The sequence below is a fragment of the Rhinolophus hipposideros genome (assembly GCF_964194185.1).
Source record: "Rhinolophus hipposideros genome assembly, chromosome: 5".
Taxonomy (NCBI): Eukaryota; Metazoa; Chordata; class Mammalia; order Chiroptera; family Rhinolophidae; genus Rhinolophus; species Rhinolophus hipposideros.
In genome coordinates, this window is record NC_138051.1 from 71,973,165 (window position 1) to 71,997,244 (window position 24,080).

The window sequence follows — 24,080 nt, forward strand, 5'->3', positions numbered from 1 at the left end:
CTGGTCTTGAAAAAGCTGTAAAATGACCAGAAATCTTAGGTATAGAATTCTGCACACTAGGTGTACATGACAGAGGATGATAAAAATGTGCCTGGCATAGCTTAGGTAGAGTAATGCCAAAGTATCAGAACTCCTGGGCATTATTTTTTCTTCTGCCTCTGAATTGCTGAATTATGTGGAAGACAGCCTTAAACTATCTGCTTCTCAGTTATCCTTTGGTAAAATGTGACTAAAAAATTGGTCTGATATCTAATTATGCTGTATTATTCAAGGGACTCCAAAACAAATGGGATAGAAGGTGCTGAGGTACAAGTATATTTTTAGCTGTAAAAGTATGGAAATGATAGTGCTTTAGTTAAATAAACCTTGCATTTTGTATTCATTCTTAACTGTCATTGAATAGGCGAAACTGTAAACTAATATTTACATTCAGAGTAATTGCAATTTTTATGATAGGTTTCTTACTCATAGACATCCAACATCTAATTTTATAATACATTAGCAATGATGTGGGGTAAAACAGTAAATACATGCAACCATGCTTTTGAAGTATATCAGCAAATGGTAGTCTAGTTAATATAGAATTGCTTGTTAGGAAATTTTAATTGAATTGAGGAAATGACATAGGATTAACATTGTTATTATTACTCAACCCTTCATTGTAAACAGTGGCAAGAATATAAACAATGACTGTCATCCTGAAAGATTTGTACTTTCTAAATTAAGTACACAAGAAAGTATTAAACTACATTGGGAGATGCATTTTCTGCTAAGATAATTTAGAATATGACAGTTAAATAGTTAATGAAATGGTTGGATATGAAGGATTTTTTCTCAAAAAAAGAAAAGGATAAATTACTCCATGTCAATTGAACAATATTCCAAACACCAGGGGAGGCATAAAGATTCCCTAATTTTGTAGTTTGTGCAAACCAGCATCCATTGTATGAGTAATAAATGTTGTCTATATTCATGATATTTAAAAAAATCTGGTAATAGCTTTTAGCTATATCTTTTTCTGAATATCATTAATTACTATGTGATTATTGAACTAATTAATGTATATATGGACAAATCACTGTTCCTCGGTCTGTTGTGGATATATAATTTAAATTAAATGTTTCTCATTTGATTAAATGAAATCTTTTTTTTTGAACATTTTTCTTAGCCAGAAAAGAAATATGCATTACTGATGAATAGTAATTTTAGTTTCTGTGTTCTCTGTTGGTGCAGATATATTGTTTGGCATTGATTTTATATAAAAACATATATTTAATGTCATTTTCACTTCTTTGAGACAAAGACTAATATTCGTATGTGTTTTACTATAGAAATTGTAATATGCCCGTAACTATTTATTTATATATATTCCTCTCTATTTTAGTAGTGGGATTATCTATGTAATTGAGTAAAAACTAAGTGGCCACAAATGTATAAGAAAACACTTCTGTAAGTTAAGCATGTGCCATATCTTTTTTTAGAGACCACCTTGGTGTTCTGTCTCATTGAAATGAATTACTTTGGTCTTTAGAGTATGCTGAGCAGATTAAAGGAAAAAGGGGGAAAAGAATCATTTGGAGAAGACTGGAATGCAGTCTTTGCACTGTGCCTAAAAAATAGCCTGAACCCTCTATCTAGCCATGCCATTCTTTAAAAATAACTGGGAAAGAAATTGTTCCATAGTGATTGACGGAATTATTTACTGTGGAGGGCAAACTAGCATTTTAAAGCTATTGCTTTTTAGTAGAACATAAAATGTTGTTATCCAGTTTTATGTTTAATTAGTTTAGTTTAGATTCATCAAATACTATTTTGTATCAGGGACGACAGTTAAGAGATACTTGCAGAAAAAGACGGTTGTTTGTGGATTTTTAAGGCCATTGCTCTCTCTCCTGTTCTTCCTCCTTCTATGGTTAGGTTAGTGACTACCAGAAATAAGGAGAAAGTAAAAGCTCCAACTGTTTTTTGTATTTCTTTAGTCATCATTTTACAATCTCTTTTGTCATTGGAATGTGAGACAACACCTTTTTGCAGCCTGCCACTCAACATCTCAATTCAAAAAAGAGATTTGGACACATTTTTCCCTAACAGTACTAATAAGATGAATTCACTTTTTCTCAGTAGCCATTGCATAGAACAGTAAGAATGATGCAGTTAACTCTTTCCTAAATTAACTAAAAGATATAATTGCAGATAATTTAAAACAACAGATAGCCAAAAAAACCACTTTTCTTTCACTTTGAATAGTTTCATGCCCATGCTATGGTAACTGAACCCCAGGATATGGAAATGATGTGAGAAGGCTACGGTCTGTATGGTTGAGACACACCTCAATAGAGAGCTATTGTGTTTTGTTGCATGATGGTGAACAGCTGTAACCACCAGCGAGCTTGCCCTTTTTGACAGCTGGCTTCATTTAGCATTTTTAAAAATTGCATGCTATTTCCTCTGGTGCCTGGCATTCTTCAATTAAAATTTTAAATGTTTTCTTATCATCCCCTAACACAAAGCTCACTTATGCAGTTCCAAATCTAGCCTGAGACACCTGTTTTTGAATCCATTTTTTTTTTTTTAAAGTTCAATATGAAATAAATCTCTGTGCTGTGTCATACTGGAATGAAAGAAAGCACACATTATTATAATGGAATCTGATCAAGCTACTTAGATGGGCTTGAGTGAAAAGTTGAGGCCTATTAATGGATGTGAGATATTATTACACCAAAGCCATTTCAATAAATATTGTAGTAATGTTGTTAATTTTAAGAGTTGTTTTTGTTTTGCTAACAGCAGCCTGGAAACAATAAATAGGGAAAGGGGCTTGATTATGTATCATTTTGATTTCTTTTAAGCCTTAAAATCTCACCAATTAGCAAAGAGAAAGAAACATTTAAGAGGGCAAATGTTATGTATGTTTGGCATAAAAGAAAGAGGACTGTGAAAAAGCTGCATTTCCACTTATATCAAATTATAATCTTTATATCAATATTGACCAGAAAATTCTTACCATTGTGAACTTGAAAATATCTACACTGAAGTAGAAATTAAATACATTCAGATAGAACACATTTCTTCCCAGGAGAGCGGTATCAGGTAACTTGTGACTTGTATTTTATTGAATTTAAACTGTTTCTCCATATAGCCTTACACTTGGACTAAAAAAGCCTTTGATTTAATAGAAAACTCTGTGTTTCTAATTTGTGATAAGTTTAGCCTTTGTTGGTTGGTTAGAGGTTTCATTGAAACCCTTTCCAGCCCTACCTCCCTCTTCAGTCAAAGAAAACACCTTATCTTTTGCCATATTAATAATTTTTAGCAGTTTCTAAGGTACCTTTTAAAAAAAAGTTTTAAAGAGCACCCCTCATTTATTTTCTCTAGAAAACAATTAGGGGAGGGGTAGCATGATTTTTAATTAATATATGACAAGACAAGGAAGGATTAGAGATAATGTTAACTGCACAACATTTTCAGAGAGCACACTTTTCTGGATTTTACTTCATCTGGATCATATTATTATGTTGATGCCAAATTTGTTCATTATATTTGTCATAGTTATTTTTAAATAATTTTTTTAAACATAAAGCAATGGGCACCTATTGCTAAAAAACCCAGAAAGTGTAGAAAATATAACAAAATAAAAACACTACTTAAAAGTATGTGGGTGTATGTGTATTCTTTAAGTCTTTTTTAATTAATAGACTTTATTTCTTAGAGCAGTTTTAGGTTTAGGAAAATGTGTTAGAAAGCAGAGTTCCCATATACTTCCTCCATCTCTCCTCTCTCCTCCTTTCCCCTCCCCCCCAATTAATAGCACACCATTGGTGTGGTACATTTGTTACAATCAATGAACTGATATTGGTACATTATTATTAACTGAAATTCATACCAGTAGTTTACATTAGGGTTCAGTCTTTGTGTTATATAATTCTATCAGTTTTGCCAAATGCATAATGTCTTGTATCTACCATTATATAATCATACAGAGTAATTTCACCGCACTGAAAAATCCAATGTTCACCCCTATTCACCCCTACCCTAACCCCCGACCTTTGGCAATCACTAATCTTAATCTGTCTTCATAATTTTGCATTTTCCAGAATGTCATATAATTTGAATCCTACATTATGGAGTCTTTTCTGACTGACTGCTGTTTAAAAAATAGTTCCTCCATGTCTTTTGTGGCTTGACAGCTCATTTCTTTTTATTGCTGAATAATGTTGTGTGGATGGACCACAGTTTGTTTATCTACTCGCCTATTGTGAGACATCTTGGTTGCTTTCAGTTTTTAGCAATTATGAATAAAGCTAGTATAAACATTTATGTGCAGGTTTTGCATAGGTATAAGTTTTCAATTCATTTGGGTAAATACCCACGAGAGGGATTGCTGGGTTATATGGTAAGACTATGTTTAGCTTTGTAAGAAACTGCCAAACTGCCTTCTAACGTGGCTGTCGTAGTCTGATTGGCCTGCATAACAAAATACCATCGACTGTGTGGGTTAAACAACAGACATTATTTTTCACAGCTCTGCAGGCTGAGAAGTCCAAAATCAGAGTGTCAGCAAATTTGGTTCTTGGTGAGGACCTTTTCCTGGCTCCCATACAGCCACCTTCTTGCTGTATCCTCACATGGTAGAATGAGGAAGCTCTGGTGTCTCTTCCTCTATTCTCATCATGGGAGCCCTGCCCTCATTTCCTCACCTAAACCTAATTATCTCCCAAAGGCCCTACCTCTCAATGTCATCACATGCGTAGGGCTCCAACATATAAATTTTGGGAGGACACAGACATTCAGTCCATAGGAATAGCTGTATCATTTTGCATTCTCATCAGCAATGAATGAGAGTTCCTGTTGCTCCACATCCTTTCAGCATTTGGTGGTGTCACTGTTTTAGATTTTAGCCATTCTAATAGGCATGGAGTGATATCTTGTTTTCATTTGCAACCACTGATGATCTGTAACGTTGATCATCATATGCTTATTTGCCATCTGTATATATTTTTTGGTGAGGTGTCCATATCTTTTTCCCATGTTATAATAGGGTTATTTTCTTATTGTTGAGTTTTAAGAACTCTTTTTATATTTTGGATATAAATCCTTTATCAGATCCACTGATTCTTTCCTTGGTCATATCCAGTCTATTGATAAGCCCATCAAAGGCATTTTTCATTTCTAGCATAGTGTTTTTCATTTCTGGCATTTCCTTTTGATTCTTTCTTAGAGTTTTCATCTCTTTGCATACATTACTCATCTCTTCTTGCATGTTGTCCACTTCTTTCATTAGTGTCCTTAACATATTAATCATAGTCACTTTAAATTCCCAGTCTGATAATTCCAAAATCTCTGCTATATATGAGTCTGGATCTTATGCTTGCTGTGTACTTACAATCTGTATGTTTCATCTTTTGGCATATCTTGTAATTTTTTTGTTGAAAGCTGGATTTACTATATTGGATAAAAAAAAAAAGTGAAGTAGGTGAACTTTTAGTGTCAGGTTTTATGTTTATCTGGCTAGGAGTTGGGCTATGTTAACTGTTAGCTGTAGCCAAGGTATCAGATATTAAATTTACCTCTAGTATCTTTGTTTTTGTCTCCCTTGTTTTTAGGTTTTCTTGAAGACTCCTTAAATAGGCAGTTCTTTTTTTTTTTTTTAATTGGGGAATATTGGGAAACAGTGTGTTTCTCCAGGGCGCAGCTCAGCTCCAAATCCAATTTCTGTTTTCAATCTTTAGTTGCAGGGCTCACCATCCCATGGTTGGGAATTGAACCAGCAACCTTGTTTGGGAGCCCACACTCCAACCAACTGAGCCATCTGGCTGCCCAGCGGCAGCTCATTGTCTTTAATCTAGTTGTGGAGGGCGCAGCTCACTGGCCCATGTGGGAATGGAACTGGCAACCCTGTTGTCGAGAGCGTGAGCTCCAACCAACTGAGCCATCCGGCTGCCCTAAATAGGCAGTTCTTTTAGCTGTAATCCTTTGCTATTACTCAGTAGCCCTATTGATATGGTGGTATGGATAGGGAAAGGGAAGTATTCTGTTGTCCTGAGATTAGGTATGTCTTTTAGTGAATCTGAGATGGGTATATCTCTCCCTTAGGTTGGTTAGGCTTTGGTAAAACCTTAGTACTGTAGGCTCTGGTAAAATAGTTTCCCTTGAAGGAAGGCCTAAAGAAGAATAGAGAGCTATGTTGCAAATACACTGAACTAATACGTGAAAATTCTCTGAAAATGAAAACAGTGTATGTTTTATTATAATAATGGCAATGATCATAAAAAGCAATAAGGTAAGAAAATGTTGGTTTTAAATAATGTTTATTTTATAGTGTATGTTATATATAGAAATAGTCTAAGTGAGGTTGTTAAAAATTAATTTCATTATCTACTTCAAAATCAATATACAGTGTGAAACCTGTAAAATTCTGAATGAAGGGACAGATTTTGTTCTATCAATAAAACAAACATGCCTAAACCGTGCTTAGCATTAATTTTCAATTTCATCAGACTCTGTACATCATGTAAAACTTAACTAGAAATAACAAAAATAGCTTCTATAGTGTTTGTCACTCTCAAAGATAATTCTTTAAGCCCAGGAAAATAGATTCAGGTCCCTGGAAAAGTGTACAGTGAAATCATAACAAAGTAATAAAAGCATGAATATCATCTTCTTTCCTGTCATATCCTCTTGAGGTAGTATAGAGTTAAAAACTGGTTGGTGGAGCCAAGGCGGAATGACTATATTTCTGAAGTACTTTTTGAAGCAACAAGAAGAATCGAGGTGTTATACCTCGATACCAGATGTAGCTTAGCAAGTAATTATATACCATTCTCCAGGTATTTATCTGCGAGACTGGAAGAAGTTCTTAAATAAAGGTGATACCTGAGTAGTAGTGGCTATGTTGTATCTTAAAGCAGTAAAATGGTGATATTCTCAAAATTTATCCATAATATTGTGATTGTGATGCTGAATGAGTAAGTGGGCTCACCTACTAAGTGATTATTTCCTGCAGAAGACTGGCATCCATGTTAATTACAGTATTTTATATATTAAATTCATTCATTCAATTAAACCCTTATTTTGTGATTTCTGTGTGGCTGGGATAGTTGTAGTTGCTGAGGCAACAGGGTGATTAGGGTCAGGTTTACATCCTCATTCCAGACTTGTGGGGGAAACAAATATACACAAAAACATAATTATAATGCAACTTGGTAAATACAGTGACAGAGATAACATACATGGATGTTTCTTAAAATTGCCTTATGTTCTGAGAGTTAAAATTCTAAAATTTTAAAATTCTGAAAGCCAAAGATTTTCTATACACCAGTTATCAACTCCCCACAACACCTAATAGCATCTATTTGGGGAATACAGCCTTTGCTGTCTTGTGTATGTCATGTCCTTCCCTCCTGCAAAGACACATACACACGTGCGTGCGCTTATTCCCAGCTGTATAGGCAAGGTGATTGATTACCTGACCCTGGGAAACTAATCCTTTAGGCTGGGCTGTGTCAATAAGATTTCCTGTTGAGAGGTAATCTAATCCAGCTAGAGTCTGATGGATTTGGATTCTAATTCCTTCACTGATCATCTATAAGAGTACTTGCCCTATAGTCATTTTGGTAACTAAAAGAAATAATATTTATAAGCGTTTAGTGCAGTACTTAGCCAATGGTCTCAGTAAATGTTAGTATTATAAGACAGAGACTAGCTTTCATGAGGGTGAGACTGAGTTGTAAAATCCTCTAGACTGAAGCTGATGTTTCCAAGATGGACCCTGAGCCCATAGAGAAGTCAGTTTGCAGAAAGGAGAGTATAGCTGACCTTCACAGGTCATGTGGCCACAGAGAGACTATAAGCATTGAAGGTTTCCCATGTCCTATGAGATACAGTTGTACTTCCTGCTCTTTGTTTCTTGGCAATTCCCTGTATTCTTTCAGTAATTTTTCACTTGAACAAATTTGACTAGTTTTCTGTTTCTTGCAACCAGTGATCCTTGACTAAAACAGTTCTCAATAAGTATTTTTTGGAGTTTAATATTGTTGAAAGGAAATAGTCATGTACAAATTTTATTCTAACAAAAAACATAACTATGTAGCACTGGTTAACTATGTAGTACTAGTTTCAGAACTTCAATATCCTTTATTTTATGAGTTTTATATTCTACTCTAACCAAGCAAACAGTATCAGCAGGCATAAGTAATATTCTGTTTTTCCTCCTCTTATTCTTTTCTTGTTTATATGTTATATCTACTTCTTATCTTCATACTGCAAGGAAAAGGAATAATAGTTTGTTAGTACGCAAAGAAAATGCATCCTTTAGAGACAAAATGTAATATAGTCTTATTATCTCGTCGTATATGTTGCTTGTGCATTGAAGCCTAAGAAGGGCATTTTTGGGTCATATCACTGATTCATTCAGTTCAGTACTCTGATTTAACAGTAGTTCTCAGTGACATTTTATGGGAGTTATAGTTACCATACATGATGTCAAGGTCTAAACATGCATATTTTCCCCCAAACATATAATTTCTATCATTTACCTTCTTTTGGGATAATGAGTTCTGTAAGAATTCTACCTGTTGTGTAAAATTAGGCTTTATTTTATTTATTCTTAAAGTACTTCTTTCAAGCGGCAACGAAAGGTCCCTAATTCTCAGATTTGGTGAACACATTCTTGGACACCTTGTCTAAATCTTTCTTAATTTTATAGGCTTCAAACATACCTCCTCTCGGCTCTCATCTTTTTAGGTAGAAGAAAATCAGCCTCTCATTTGGAAGATCTTCATCCTCTTAAGTAATAATATTTCTCTTTATTTTTGAAATATCGTAGTTAAATTGCACAATTTATGACTAAACTATTCATATCGAAGCACAACTGTGATCATCCCCATTCATGTATATTCAGTTTAGTAATCTATTGAATTCACTTAAACATTACTCTGTATCACCTCTAAAAGTCCTTTCTGTGATTTTTAAAAATCTTTTAGACATTCCACTAACACGAATAAAGTTAATTATTATACTAATCAAGGTTGAAATTTGTTTCTTAAAATATAAAATACTTGCAATTATTGTGTGATTCATTTTGGATACCATCAATTATTATATCCTGAATTTTGGATTACATAATCAGGAGTAGATATTTTAATTTATAAGGTCTTCATGAATAAATTGAAATTTATTTTTATTTATTCCTAACTATACCACTAAAGAAATTAAAGGAGGAAATATTTTTTAAGGACAGAAGTATTTCAGATTGCAAAGTATTTTTGCTTTAATGTTTGATAGTTGAAAATAAGTATATAAAAAGATAATAGGGAGAGTAATTTACAACTTTAATAAATCTCTCTGATAACTTTGCTTCCGGATTCTTTCTTTGTCCTGAAGTAGGCTATTTCTCCTTCATGGAAAGCTTATTATATAATTATTAGGAAATAATACTGTCATAGGTTGGTAATTCACATTCTGTCTTTACAATCAAATTGTGAAGGTATTATTGATTCTTAACCATTTAGCACTGTAGATAGAGATCTGGACTTTGGCTTCTTCTGAGACTTTAAGTTAATAGAGCAGGGATGGAGGTACATACTTCAGACTCTGGAATCAGAATGTCTGAGTTCAACTCCTGTTTCTGACTGCTAGCTGCATGACCTTGAACAAGTTAAGTTACTAACTTCATCTGTAAAATGGAAATAAGAGAATATTCGCCTTGTAGAGACTTTGTGGATTAATTGGATAATGTATGGAAAACATTTAATGTAGTACTTGGCATATAGTTGGTGCTCGATAAATGTTAGCTCTTACTTAACGTTGCCCATAGGGAGTTGGGACAGGAGGGGGTGGGTGCAGAAACTATTTTAAAAGTGGCTTATAACATGGTTCATTGAGAAGGAGTAAAGCATATGGAAAGAACAGACTCTGGGTTCTCATCCCTGCCAGAATCTTTATGATCTGGATTGTGGTAAAATGATGGCCTCTGATTTGGAGATCTACCAGAGTCAGACTTTGTGGCCCACTGATAGATCACTGACTACAGGTTAAAAAAATATGGTGCATATGTTGAGAAACAGTAGATAAACTTCATCGCAAGGGAGTGACAGAAGTATTTCTTTGAAAATTTTAGTCCAGGTTCTAAAAGGGTGGGGTGGTGCTGTCCCTGTTTTAAGCATAAATAAAAAATAGCATGGAAACCATAGTGTGAAGCATCAAATCTGTACAATGTATTATCTTTTTAAAGCATTAACAAGCAAAAGAGGGCTTCTCACCATCTCAGACATCTCCTCCTTGCTCTGTTTGCTACATGTGTCCTCCCTCTCCCCGCTTTTTCAAGCTTTTTCATGCTCCATTAGTTAAGGTTTCGTGCCTTTTGCCTCAAAGTTCTTTTTCTTCATTTATGGATATCCCCTACCCTTTCCCCAATTAAACCAAAAAGGGTAAAATGTAGCCATTTTTTTGAGTAATGTCTTTGTAGTATTTTAGCTATGCCACCCTAAAGTATTAGCTCTCTTTCTAGAGATGTAACAAAAGCCAGACAAGGAGAAAGGGGGAGTCAGCTGACTTATACCAGATTGGCAGCAGCAGTGACATTAGGAGCTGTGGTTTGCACATAAAGCCATACTTCAAGGTGGAAAAGGAGGAAGCTGGTGAAGAAGACATATTCTGCAGTCTGAGATGGCAGAAAGAGTTAAAGATGGGAATGCTGAAGGATGACTCTTTGAGCTGCTAGTACTTTATGGATGGATTCAGCATGCAGTAAGAGGGAGATTTGCTGTTCCAGCCCTTGTTTGTCTATTTTATCAGCATTTTGTATAGTGCTTTCTTTAGCAAGGTGCTACACTTGATTAAGTTGTCTTCTTTCCTCACATCTCACGAAAGTTTTAACTGTTTTGTTATTATTTCCTTCTTTCAACATGGCTCTTGTCTTTTGTTCCTCTCATAGCATAGCTAGAATTTCTTGTTACAATTCTTGTATCTTAGTGTTTTAGGATTGACCGTTACCCTATCATCAGAAAATCCAAATTAGGCCTTCCTGATTTAATATAATTGGATAACTTACTAGAGAAATTACAAGTAGCTGTAAACCCAACATGAAACCTTGCACTCTTGACTCTACGTGCCAATCACAGAGTCAGGTATAAAATTCCCCCAAAGCAGAAGGGAATTCAGCATATGCCAACTGGCAGCTCTATCCTGTGAGATCCTGAGGGCACACCTGCACATCAGTCACCACTTTCAGGGATTCTCAAGGAATAAAAGGCCATGTATTACCTTGAGGTCTTTCCTCCTGGCTGTTTATTTCAAGGAGCCGCTACATGTGACAAGGAATGAGAGGAATATGAAAGTGGGATTGTAATTGTTCATGAGAATGGGAGAAGAGAGGTTGGGGGTTGTCTCTTTAGTAAATTTGATGAAATTAAGTCTTGTCTTTCCACTGATTTCCATTTCTCTGTTATCTTGTTTCTTGCCAATAAGACAAGCTATTGTAGGATTCTTTGGGATCCTTTGCGTTGGAAGGAAGTTCTTAGTTAAGAGAAAGCACTAAATTATTGAACAACAACAAAGTCCCTCCAACCTCCAGCCATGGAGTTCTAGGGCCTATGCAATCTGAATCATCAAAGAAACTGTTGGCAGTATCCCCTTTAAGAGCAAGCTGTCAGAGGACCGAATGGAACTTTCTGGCAAAGTAATATATATATGTATATAAAAGTTAAATGACTAAATTTGTTTCAGAAACATTAAGAATGACTTCAGGGAGCCTTCTGTGTCATAAAGCAAATCTTTTCTGTCTTTTTCTTTTGACATGGTCCTGCCTGCCTTACTCTGGTCTGTGTAACTCACTAAGATACTACATATTTTCCATTTGTCGTTCTTTCAGTCCCTTTCTAGTGTTAAGTCTGTCAGAATATCATTGAGGTCAGTGAACCATGAGTCTAGTTGCTTTCGCAAGGCATTTCTCTTTCTAGTAAAAGCAGCAAGCTCCTCATAAGAATGCCACACAATCATTCCCGTAGTGTGATATGCTAATTCTTAAGAATGTTGCTAACACTGCACTGTTTCATATGATTGAATTTAGAACTTTTCACTCAATTGGTTGAAGGCTTCAAACTGGCAGTAATAACAGTCTTTTGAGTTGTTGCTTAAGTAGAGCAGTGATGGAATGCATATGGCAGGCGACAGTTGCTCATTCAAGTTCAAAAAAAATCTCAATCAGCCGCAGTAGTTGAAAAACAAAAGGAAAGCCTCCCAGATGTTCACTTTTTAATAGTGTATCTTCCCTCCATATTTTAAATGAAGACAGAGTTCACTTATTAAATGAGGATATAATATCAATGTCATCATTTTTAAAGTTCCAAAGAACAGACCTCACACATTTATGTGATTTTTTTTAATGGCCATAAAATCAAGAAAACTCCCCCATGCCTCTAGAGGTTTCACAGCTATTAATAGTTAACTGTTGATCTTGATATATTTTTGTTCTTGTCTCCTGTAACAAGTCTCAGAGAGTTTAGTGAGAATTTAGTCAGCATTATATTTGACCACATAGAATTAAAGAAAATGTAAATCCCAGAAGTCCAGATAGACTTTGTGGATATCACTTAAGGATACAAATTGTTTGCTGCAATAGGAGTAGGAGGTCGTACTAGTTTAGACCCCTTACTGTTGTTCTGTACTTGCAGTTAGAATAGGGTTTTCATCACGTTAGTGATGATAATTCTGTGAGAACTTTCAGATAGCTTGGAGTTGCTGCTCTTCAGTTTGGACATTTGTTGAATATTTTGGAAAAAAAATAAAAGCTGCTCATTATTCTATTGCCTATGGTGAGCAGTATGAATAAGATTTACTTTGGGTGTATATCTTATATCTCCTTATATCTAAAATATTTGGGAACATATCTTTGTCTCACTGAAATGGTACATTTTTCAGAGACTGCAATATTTTGGCAAATAATCTCTTCTTGGACCAAACTAGAGCCAGCTTCTTGAGAACTGTTCAGCAGAACTGATCCCAGGATAAAGAACTAACATTTTTTAAAGAATTATTATGCATCAGACATCGTGCTGAGCTTTCTCTGTGCAGTATTTCGACCTTAGAATAACTCGATGAGCAAGATACTATTATTAATCCCATTTTACAGATGCATAAGGTGCTATTATCAATGCCATTTTTCAGATGGAGAAACTGTGGTGAAGTTAAATATAACTTAAAATTCAGGGTAACACAACTGATAGTGATAGAGAGAAGATTTGAACACCAGTTTTTGTGACTGTGATTCCAAACCCCATACTCATAATCACTATGCACTACAGTCATAGGCATTTGTCTTGCTATATTTTGTTTATGTCTCTCCCTGCTCTAGCCTCAAATAGGGCTATGAGTCTCAGCAGATGGCACAGTCCTTGGAATGGCTGTTGGGCGTAATGGCACCTAGCACCACAACCATCAAGGCAACTCTTAGAAAGGGATTTAAAACCTCATTCTACCCCTCTGTACCTGTTTGGGAGATGTCTGGCCCTATGGGGGGATTGAGGGAAACCTCTGTAAGAGGCTTGAGTTCAGAAAGCAGACAGCTTTTCTGATTTGGTAGTGCCAAAAAGTTACTCATCATCCCCTCATCCCCCAAGGGAAATTTAAGTTCCAGATAATTTTGTCCTTCTGGAGATTTTTCTCAACTGGCAACCCTGTTCCATACCTCTTTTCCTTGACCATTCTGAGCTCTGGGTTCTGTCTTCAGGAGAGTTCCCCCTCTTGAGTTTTTGCTTCTTTCACAAATCAGAGTGATAGCAACTAAAGTGCTTAGTAGCAACCGAAGAAACAAGACAGTAAATGCAGAAGAAATCTGTGGACTGGGACCCACAATCTTTTCCACCCTTGAGACATTTTTCATTATAGTGGAACCTATTCATTCATGGTGGATGTTAAGCTTCCCAAGTCCTTTCTCTTGAGTCTACTGAAGACTAACTAATTGACTAGCTCCAGGGCTAGTGTCTCTTCTCTGTCTTACTCACAGGGAATGATGACAGAGTAATGCTTTTAAATGGGGCTGTAATGAATTGACTAGTAAGGAGGAGGGCTTCTCTGGAGGTACTCGCATGCAACTGTGGAGATCCTCCATTTCAAAGAGCACAAAATATGCTCCTGGAATAGAGCACTAACAAGCCTTTTGAGTCTTATCTACCCTTAGCAAAGAGAATGACCTTATAAAACAGAATTAACAACAAGAGGAGGTAGTCTTAAAAATGAGTCCCTGAAATAATCAGTAATGATCATATCAATTCCAGTTGAACTGGGCAGTCAGTTGTGTAATGCCCAGGCTACTTTCTTTTCAAATGGCTAGTGTTGACTTATGTATGACTTATTCTCTTGATGGAAGGTTGATGCAGTACTTTTATTTATTTATTTATTTATTTTTTGCCCCCCAACACTAAAGTCTTAATAGAGTGGCAGGAAACCCTGATAGATCAAAAGGGCCATACTTACATGATTTAAATATATATATATTGAGTACACATGGAGTAAACACTAGAGTCTGATCCTAGCCATTTTATTAGCTGTATTATCTTTAAGAAGTTCACTTAACCTCTCTTAGTTTGTTTCCTCTGTAAAATGAGGGAGTTTAAATCTGTGTTTCCCAAACTGAAATTTACAACAGATTACTAGAGATGATTCTAGGTGACATATGAGATAATTTCAGGCAGTTTCCTGATAAAACATTAAAACAAACATTGAATCACACATAGTTGAGAAAGTTATTTCTTTTTCAGTCTTTCTGATTATGCCAAAAATAAAGTCTCTATTTGATACCAAGATATCTTTAATAGTTCTTTAATATGGGGTAATTGTTTGGGGGTGAGGGTGGAGGTGGGCAGGGGTGGGTACTGTGACTCCTTCGTTCCTCAAGAGTTTCCATACAAAGGAAATAAATTACATTCCTTAGAAAGGGAAAGTACAGAAGGGGTTTTTTGCTGTTTCTGTCTACCTCATTTCTCTTCCACTTGCAAGGAAAGGAGGGTGTTATACGATTGGTGAGTCTGGGAGGAGGAACCAAACACGTAAGGCACAGGTCTTCCTAGCTTCTCCATGGTGTGGCCCATTCTCAGAGTACATGTGTCTCCTCCTTTACCTTGTAGTAGGCCTGGGCTGACAGACTCCACTTAGGACTGGATGGGAACTATTAGGAGGCCAAAAACCCCCCCAAAAATCCCTATTCTACAATTCATCCTTATTAGTAATCAAGCTGATATTTAGGTTGTCATTTTTTTCCTCTTTCTGTGTCTCATTTCGTTTCAAACTCATAGATGTAAGGGGAAAAGCAATTATCACCTGTTAAAACCTCACTAATAATCTCCTTTTTAACAGCAAGCTGGCTTGAGCTCAGAGCCCTTTAATAAGCAACAGTATCTATATACTAGAATTTAATAACATGGTTTTGTTTTCAGTGAAGTTATATTTATAGCTACCATCTATAAAATAAATTCATTTAAGTTTTGAAAAGTGAAATTTTAAAACATTAAATAGTGCAGATGGATGCGGTAAAAGTTATAAAGGTGGTATGTAAATGACTAAAGTTTTAGAAACACTGAATAAGATTATCTCTAGGATCTATTCCAGATTTAAATTGTTTTGAATGTGTATTCTAATAGAATAAAAGATGTTACGTGGCAAACTAAGTAAAAGAAGGGACTTAACATAGCATGTACTATGTTATTTTCTTTCATTTTGAAATAAGTCATTATTAAGGAAGTTAACCTTTTATTCTATGCCAATTTTTTCCCATTTACAAATATAGATACTCTTCATATTTTACTAGGCACTGTAACATTGATAATTTTTTGGTAGCATATTTGTTGGTGATGATATTTTATTTTTCTTTCACTGGAAACAGTCTAGTTCTGGGTAAGGTTTTTGAGCGGGAAATTTTGGAGGACAAGAACCATGTCATCACTATGTACTATGCCTAAAAACAGTATTTGGCACATAGTAGTATTCAATTAATATCAGAACAAGTGCATAAATCACAAAGAATCAACAAAAATAAACTGAGTTCTCTGTCTTGTAGGTATAGGTCTAGTTTTGTTTTTGAAAGCTGTCAATAGGGCTAGCTTTAAAGAAGATGCCGTGGGGCAATCAGAGGGTAATACTTTCGTGTAAGTACAGTTTGGAGCTAGTTACACGGAACATTTAGAATAACCTTGTTAGGAAGGAATCACAAAAGGAAGGTAGCCCTACTAATTTTGCTTTTGTTTATGGTCATATATGAGAGGGTAGGGTCTTCCTTTATTTCTCTCTGTTTTTTATAGAAAAGAACTACCTTTCTCCCTTCCTTGTTTTCTCTTTAATTCATGTAATATGTCTCTTATCATCCACATCAGGGAAAGCACCCAATTTTCCTGGCCTTAGGGAGACTATTAGAGTTTAATTTAAAATGCAGTTCCCTTTTTTCCAAACACTCTTAATTACAGTTTTTCATCTGATAAAGTTGCCCAGCTCTTTCTTAACTGGCACCCTAGATGAACTGCAGTACTGGTGGTAAGTTTTTTAATTCCTATTTATTCATGCAGCAAATGTCATGTTTCAAGGGCTTTGTTCTAAGAATCCTGAAATGAGTTTTACATATCAGAGAAAAAGAATATTAACCAGACGTTTTTAATTCTTAGTTATACCAACTGACTTTCTAATAACTATGCATTTGGTTTGAGTGATTATATTCCCAGATCATGTAATTTATTTTAAAACATTTTGCATATATGCAGAAAAACAGAATTTGAGGATTGTGTTTCATTCTGGTGAATACATTTTAAATGTATTGTAGGTTTATTCTCTACAAGTACGTTCTTTAATGGTCCATTGACTAACTGTGATTCTAATTTATTACACACAATGACAACACCTTTACCGGAGTTATTTTGTATGTTCAGGTTAATATTTTCAGTTATTGAAAATTTAATTCTGCACATTTTATATTTGTGAAATCTCTGCCGGGTATCTTTGTGTCTTCTAGTTATTGTTACATGGTCTTTAATATGGAAAGTAAACTTTAGGGATGCTGGCTATCACATTTTGGTTTGTTCTTAGTGCATTATAGAATTAATACTGTGTTTCCCGGAAAATAAGACCTAGCCAGACTAGCAGCTCTAATAGGTCTTTTGGAGCAAAAATTAATATACGACCTGGTCTATAATATAATAAATGTAATGTAATATAATATAATATAATATAATATAATATAATATAATATAATATAAATGTATCATATTATATGTATAATATATACATTATATGTATAATGTATAATGTAATATAATATAATATGTATAATAAATATAATGTAATATAATATACCAGGTTTTATGTAATATAATATAATCCAGGTCTTATATTAATTTTTGCGCCAAAAGACACATTAGAGATGATGGTCCGGCTGGGTCTTATTTTCGGGGAAACACGAACATTGATGATATATTCGTAACACTAATGATATGTAGTAGCTGGATTCTGAAACTAATCATCATCTACAAAAATTAGCATCTAATCTCTGTTCTAATTTTAAAGTATTATCCAGGTAAACACAGATTCTATTATTATCATAATTGAGAACATAATAGGTCTACTTTGGCCAAGAAAAAAAAGACTTTAGAATTACCTAATTTTTTTCTTCAAAACATACAGAGTCTTCTCTTATAATTGTAATCTCTAGGTATCTCTAGAGTCATTTGCTCTGTCATGAAACTAATGCAAGGACCGTTTGCTATAATGACAAGCTGGAAGTTTAGAGAACATTCTGTCTAATTAAAAAAAAAAAAAACAATTACAAAAACCAGAATTTTGCCTAGCTGGCTTTGTCCACTGGCAACATGGTTATTCTCTGATTAGATACTTTGAGTGCTGGATACCACCTTTATCTGGGGTACGAAAAGAAGACTATGGACTTGAGAGGCACACCAACCTGAACGTGAGATTCAGCTCTGTCACTTTTGCACTAACCCCTTGAGCAAGTTACTTAACTGCCTGTGTAAAGTGAAAATTATAATACTTCATTAGAAGTTTCTATGAAGGTGATGCACCCAGAGTGAGTTCTTGTTAAATGGTGGTTGTATGAGGAATACAGTGTGCTGATGATGATATTTGGGTATTCTCTTAGGTGAAATAAAAGACAAAAATGTTCAGGTGGTCGAGCTGCCCATTGTAGACAGCCTTCATCCTCGTCCCCCTTATTTACCGCTGGCTGTACCGGAAGACCTTGCAGACCGTCTTGTTCGAGTGCATGGTGATCCTGCAGTGTGGTGGGTCTCTCAGTTCGTCAAATACTTGATTCGTCCACAACCCTGGCTGGAAAAGGAGATAGAAGAGGCCACCAAGAAGCTTGGCTTCAAACATCCAGTTATTGGGTAAGAATCTGATTTGTTCCTCATAAAGTGCTATGTAGTAGCAGGGATCATATATGCCTTTACAAAGTATTTTGAACTTTACCGTGTAATTTTCATAGCTTCACCCAAAAACAGGTTCCAGAGTTCACTTTAGGTCACAGGGAGACCTTTCTTCCTTTGTTCACTTATTTTATTTATACATTCAACAAATATCTTAAGCCCATATTTCTGAAATTAGCTATCTTTCCTGGGGAAACGAGGAAATGAGGAAAGGGAGTATTCTGGATATTGTACATGACTCCTGTCTTACCCAAACAGGGCAATGAGATGAAGCTATCACATTTATAGCTTTTCAATTGCACCTTATTCTTAGGCTTCATTAATTGCCATTAGTCATTATTTTGCTTTTCGATGTTCTATTTTTTTTCTGTCCTAGAAGTTATTTTGAGCATAAGGATATCATTTGTACTATAAGATAATGTTAAAATTATTATTTAAAATGATTTTTCGGCCCACTTGGGAGTTACAATGTACATATGTATTCAGTCTCGTGTTTATGTTAAGGGAGATATATCAGGAAATCCTGGGAGCAAGAAAAACCCAAAAGAGTATATTTATATTTGCTCACAAGCACGTGCTCCTGTACGCATATGTAAAAGGCTATGGAAGAGGAGTTTTCCTGGGTCCTGATGCTAGGTTTCACACCATGGGAAATGTTCTTTGCCTAATGGAAAGAATATTGCATTGAGAGTTTAAGAGACTGGGTAATATTCCTGGCTTTTCCCTAATGCTGAGCCAGCTTACTTTATAGTAGTTTTGGGCTTTGATTTTTCCATCTATAAAATAGGGTAAGTAATATGTGCCCTAAAAGTGATGATATGATAATATAAGGATTTAAAAAGGATTTCAGTTCTGTGGGGAAAATGTACTGTAAAATATTATCACCTTTCAGAGCGATTGATGCCTAAATAATTCCTGAAAATAGATTTGTAAGCTAGACTATGGCATTCTGTAGCTTATGTTGTTTGTGATAAAGTCAGCTATTAATTAATATTGATACATGTGTTGATTCATTCACTTATTTGCAGGACATTTATTGAATACATGCTAGTGTAGGGGACAGAGATTAATTTTTTTAAATGTCTCCTTGTGGCTCATTACGGTGTGTGGGTTAAGAGACTTACACAACTAACATTGTGTGGGTAGGATGTGACAAATACTCTGAGAGAAGTATAAAAAGTATTATGAAAGGGCAAGGAAGGGGAAATATATTTCCATCTGGATTAGAAAAGACTTCATAGCTGCAGTGTTTGAACAGGATCTTGAAAGATGGAGAAAGATAGCAGTATAGTAGTTCTTACCAAAATACCTCTAACTACATTATCTCATCAATCTTGTAACACAGTCCTTTGAAATGGACAGAGATAATTATTTTACAGTTGAGGAAATTAAAGGGAAAATATCTCTCCCCAAAGTTCCAGAACCTTCTTAATTTTGTTTGGATTTCCTGTAGTTTTTCATACCCTTACATACCCTTAAGAAAGCAACCCTTATTAATTTTCCATCAACCATCCATCCACCATATTGAAAATTGACTAAATATAGAAGAATGAAGTAGCACAGACAACTAAGTTATTTGCACATTCGGCAGTGTGCTGTAACGAAAGAGGGGTGCACTGGGATTCAGGAATCTGAGTGTCCCGTCTCGCTTTCACCACTAACAAGTTATGTGATTTTATCATTCTGGGACTTCATTAATCACCACCCTTTCCTCATTTGTTTAAAATTTAACAAACAAACAAACAAAAAACCTAGATTAGATGCTATTTAAGGTTTACTAACATAATGCTAAATAATTAGACTTTTGTGTACACCCATCATTCATTCATTCGTTCATTTATTCATTCATTCATTCATTGTGTTTGGTGCAATGGGGAATAAATAAAATCAGATTCCCTGCCCCAAAAGGCCTCGATATCGAATAGTGAAAATCAGTGGGGTACACAAATAACTTACTTTTGTGAAGACTGGGTTGAAATGTATATAAGAGAAACCAGTCTCCCTTTGTCTTATGTTGTCTTTTTGTTCACTGACATGTCTTCAGAAGCATCAGTTTCTTTAAGTGTCAGATGAAAGAGTTACATTAAATGAAATGACTTCTAATATCCTTCACAGGTCTAATATTCTGATTCTTCCGTAGAGATTTCATTAAGGTCGTCTGTCAAATTATTGATCCAAGCCTAATTTCAGGAGTACTTGTAGAATTGAGAAAATTGCTTAGCAGTACTTTACCACTGTCTCAAATGCTCTTCTTCCTTTTATTGTTCTATTATTACAGCTCTCCTTTGTTTTTATTTTTGTTTTCATAGCTCCCACCCCACTTCTTCCCTTGTGTCTCAGTCTTCATATGTATAGAAGTTACTGACCCCTGTTCCAAATGTTAGGGCTAAAGAAAGTCCATGGTGAAATCAGAGTATCAAATAGTATTTCTTCTCATGAAAATTTTCATTGAAATTCAGTAGAATTGTATTTTTGTCCTTCCTCATCTCTGTGAAGCACAGTGAACAATTCCAACTTCCTAAGAGAAGCGTGATTAAAAAGGATCTGAGAAGGAAAAGATGATAGAAATGTTCACATAATAATATTCACATCTGCGCTATCGTCTGGCATGCAAAGAAAAGACTAGCCATGAAGATATCTGAGTAACTCCAGTGAAATCAAACCCTCACTCCAGATTCATAATAAAAAGCGGACCTTTTATTGACCTAAAGGGAAACAAATTTACCTTTTTCCTTTTCTGACATATGAATAGTGGTTTAGTAATTTGGGGAGATGGGGGAATATAGAAAGGGCAAATTTAAGGAGAATTTTAATGTATGAAAACAAACTATGATTACTGTTTTTCTTATTTTTGTTAAAATTACTTTGAAAGCTCTAAGATGGGAGGAGAATATTGTGGAAGTTAGTGTCTTATTCAGTGCAGGACAATGTGAACGTCTGTCCCCAGTTTTACAATTTTGAAGTTTTTCTTAAATAGGACAGATGAGATCAGCATCTGCTTGTGTTTAATAGAGTGAAAACGAGAGAGATGAAATTCATTATGCATACAAAAGGGCTGGAATGGCTCCATGAACTTATAAATAGTAAAAACCCTTAAAAGCTTTGCCTGCTTTGATTGAATCCTGCTTTGATTGAAGAATCCATGTCGGTCTGTGTTTTCCTGGGGCAACTTTTAATTCCTCAAGTTGGCAGTTACAGTTGCTATACAGGGTAAAATGAAGAAAAAGAAAACTTGGCATCAAAACATTACAATGTGCTTAATATTCTATAATGACAACTGTGAATCTCGGTATCATTTGTTGTCAAAAATACACCGTTTTTCCTGGAACGCTGGTTGGTATTTTGCTGCCCAGTATGGAGCCTAACTGAAATCTGCCACTTATTCCTGATACACCAATTACTTTATGAGAAAGCATTCTTCAAGGCTTTACTTATTTTTTAATTCCCCCTTATTAATTTAATTCTAAATATATTGAGAATATATGTGTTTGAATTCTAAAAAAATATATATTTGTTTCATTTTTTAAATGGTGAAAATGAAAGAAAAATTGCTTTTAAATGTCCGTAAGACTACTATGAATAGAGCATGCAGCATATGGGAACATTATCAGCAGAATCTGACTTTCTCTCTTTACTCCCCCACCACTACCCAGAGTCCACGTCAGACGTACAGACAAAGTGGGGACAGAAGCAGCCTTCCATCCCATCGAGGAGTACATGGTACATGTTGAAGAACATTTTCAGCTTCTTGCTCGCAGGATGCAAGTGGATAAAAAGAGAGTGTATTTGGCCACAGATGACCCTTCTTTATTAAAGGAGGCAAAAACAAAGTAAGTTAGATAAACGAGTAATTCTAGAGTGGGACTCTTCAGTTGAAAGGAATCCTTAATTCTCATGTGTACTTATGATTCTTTTTGTAATATTATTACTGACTATTGGGGTTTTTATCATTCAAACAACTGTTTATTTGTATAACTTGTTAATATGATCAAAGCATATGTGAGGTGCCGGCAAGAAGTAAATTTCATTCTGGAGCCTCTTTTCTTGGTTTGTAGGCAACTGCCATCTCACTATGTACTCACATAACCTCTTTGTATGCTTAGAAAACAGAGCAAGCTTTCTGGTGTCTCTTCTTGTAAAAGGCACTGATTCCATTATGAGGGTCCCACTCTCATGCCTTTATTTAAGCCTAGTTTCCTCCCAAAGGCGCCATCTCCAAATATCACATTGGGGGTTAGGGCTTAAACATGAATTCTGGGGGGACACAAACATTCAGTCCATAACACTAACCAACTATACAGGACTGTTAGCGATGAAACTCACTGGGTGCTTGTCCTTTTGTTCTCACTAACTTCACTAACAGTTATGGGCAACTGAAAACATATGGAAAGTATGAGTTTTCATCTTATAAAAATGTCTGGAATTTGGAGGTTATGTTAAAGAAAAGTAAATAATCAAAAATGAGTTCTGTAAGTGCAGGAATAGGACTATTAGTATGTATTGAGCAGTAACCCTCATTTATTGAGCCTTCTTATATTTCTAGCACTGTACTAGGTGCTAGGAATTCCATGATAAGCAAGACACTCTCTGCTCTCAAGGAATTTCCAATTTATTGGGGAAACAGACAGTAATTCTGTAGTGTGAGTAGTGCTACTATAGAGTTAACATTGGGTGTTAGGAAAACACGTAACGATTGGGAATTTTTCATAGGATCTGCATGAACCTAGATTTGGCCTTTAGTTACTGTCAATAAATAAAGGATGTGTTAAATATATGTGAAAGTAGGGAATGAGTGAGAAGAATACTGTAGTCTTAGCTCTGCTCAGATGTCATCTATTCCAGAAATCATCCCTGAATGCTTGACTGTGTCCCTCCTCTGTACATCCCTATTAGTGTTTAGCACTTGCTTACTTCTGTCTCCCTCACGAGTTTATACACATCAGACAGAGTACCTAGCGCTAGTAACTAGTGCTAGTAACTAGTGCTAGTAAATACTGAATTATTTCAATCCCATCAGTTTATGAAAGTATTTTATTAGCAGTTAATCATTTAAACTATTTGACTACTTAATTAATTTATTTCTTGGTCCCTTTTTTATGTCACAAATAGGGGTTGGGAAGAAAATCAAATGTAGAATGAGACCTATAATGCAGGTATTTATCCAACTCATTGGATAATTAAATTGTATTTCTACCTCCTAAGAATTGACATTAACCTGATATAAATTGCTTTTTTTCTTAACTCTTTCTATGGAGTGCATACACACACAAACACACACACACACACACACACACACTTATAAACAAAGGACTGAGAAATTCATCAGCAAAGTACAAGCCAAATTATGTAATTACAATTCTTTTATAAAAGTTAGGGATTAAATGAACATTTGGGCATAAAACACAATATGAAATTTTCACAAGTATTTTTCCAGGTTAATATCCACACTTCTTAGAGAGGAACAAAGTGAAAATTGTTCACCATGCTTCTTCACTTTAAAATACCAAACTGAATTTGTAGCTTGGTCAAAAAAAATATTAAAATATTAATTTTATCTATTCTTATTTGTTCTTGAATGCATTACAAGCCTTTTTCCTTTTTTTCTTTTTTCTTGATTAGCAAAATAATTCATGCTCATTAGAAAATATGGAAGTTGGTAAG

At 35.1% G+C, this 24,080-nt stretch overlaps 1 protein-coding gene across 2 annotated transcripts in view; it reads left to right on the forward strand.

Moving 5' to 3' along the window:
• FUT8 (fucosyltransferase 8) overlaps positions 1-24,080 on the forward strand; it is a 207,073-nt gene that overhangs the window by 172,995 nt on the left and 9,998 nt on the right. For both annotated transcript variants that reach the window (XM_081049403.1, XM_081049404.1), the window contains 2 exons: positions 18,134-18,380; positions 22,073-22,249. In XM_081049403.1, coding sequence (XP_080905529.1) covers positions 18,134-18,380; positions 22,073-22,249 — 424 coding nt within the window. The remainder of the gene's footprint in view (positions 1-18,133; positions 18,381-22,072; positions 22,250-24,080) is intronic.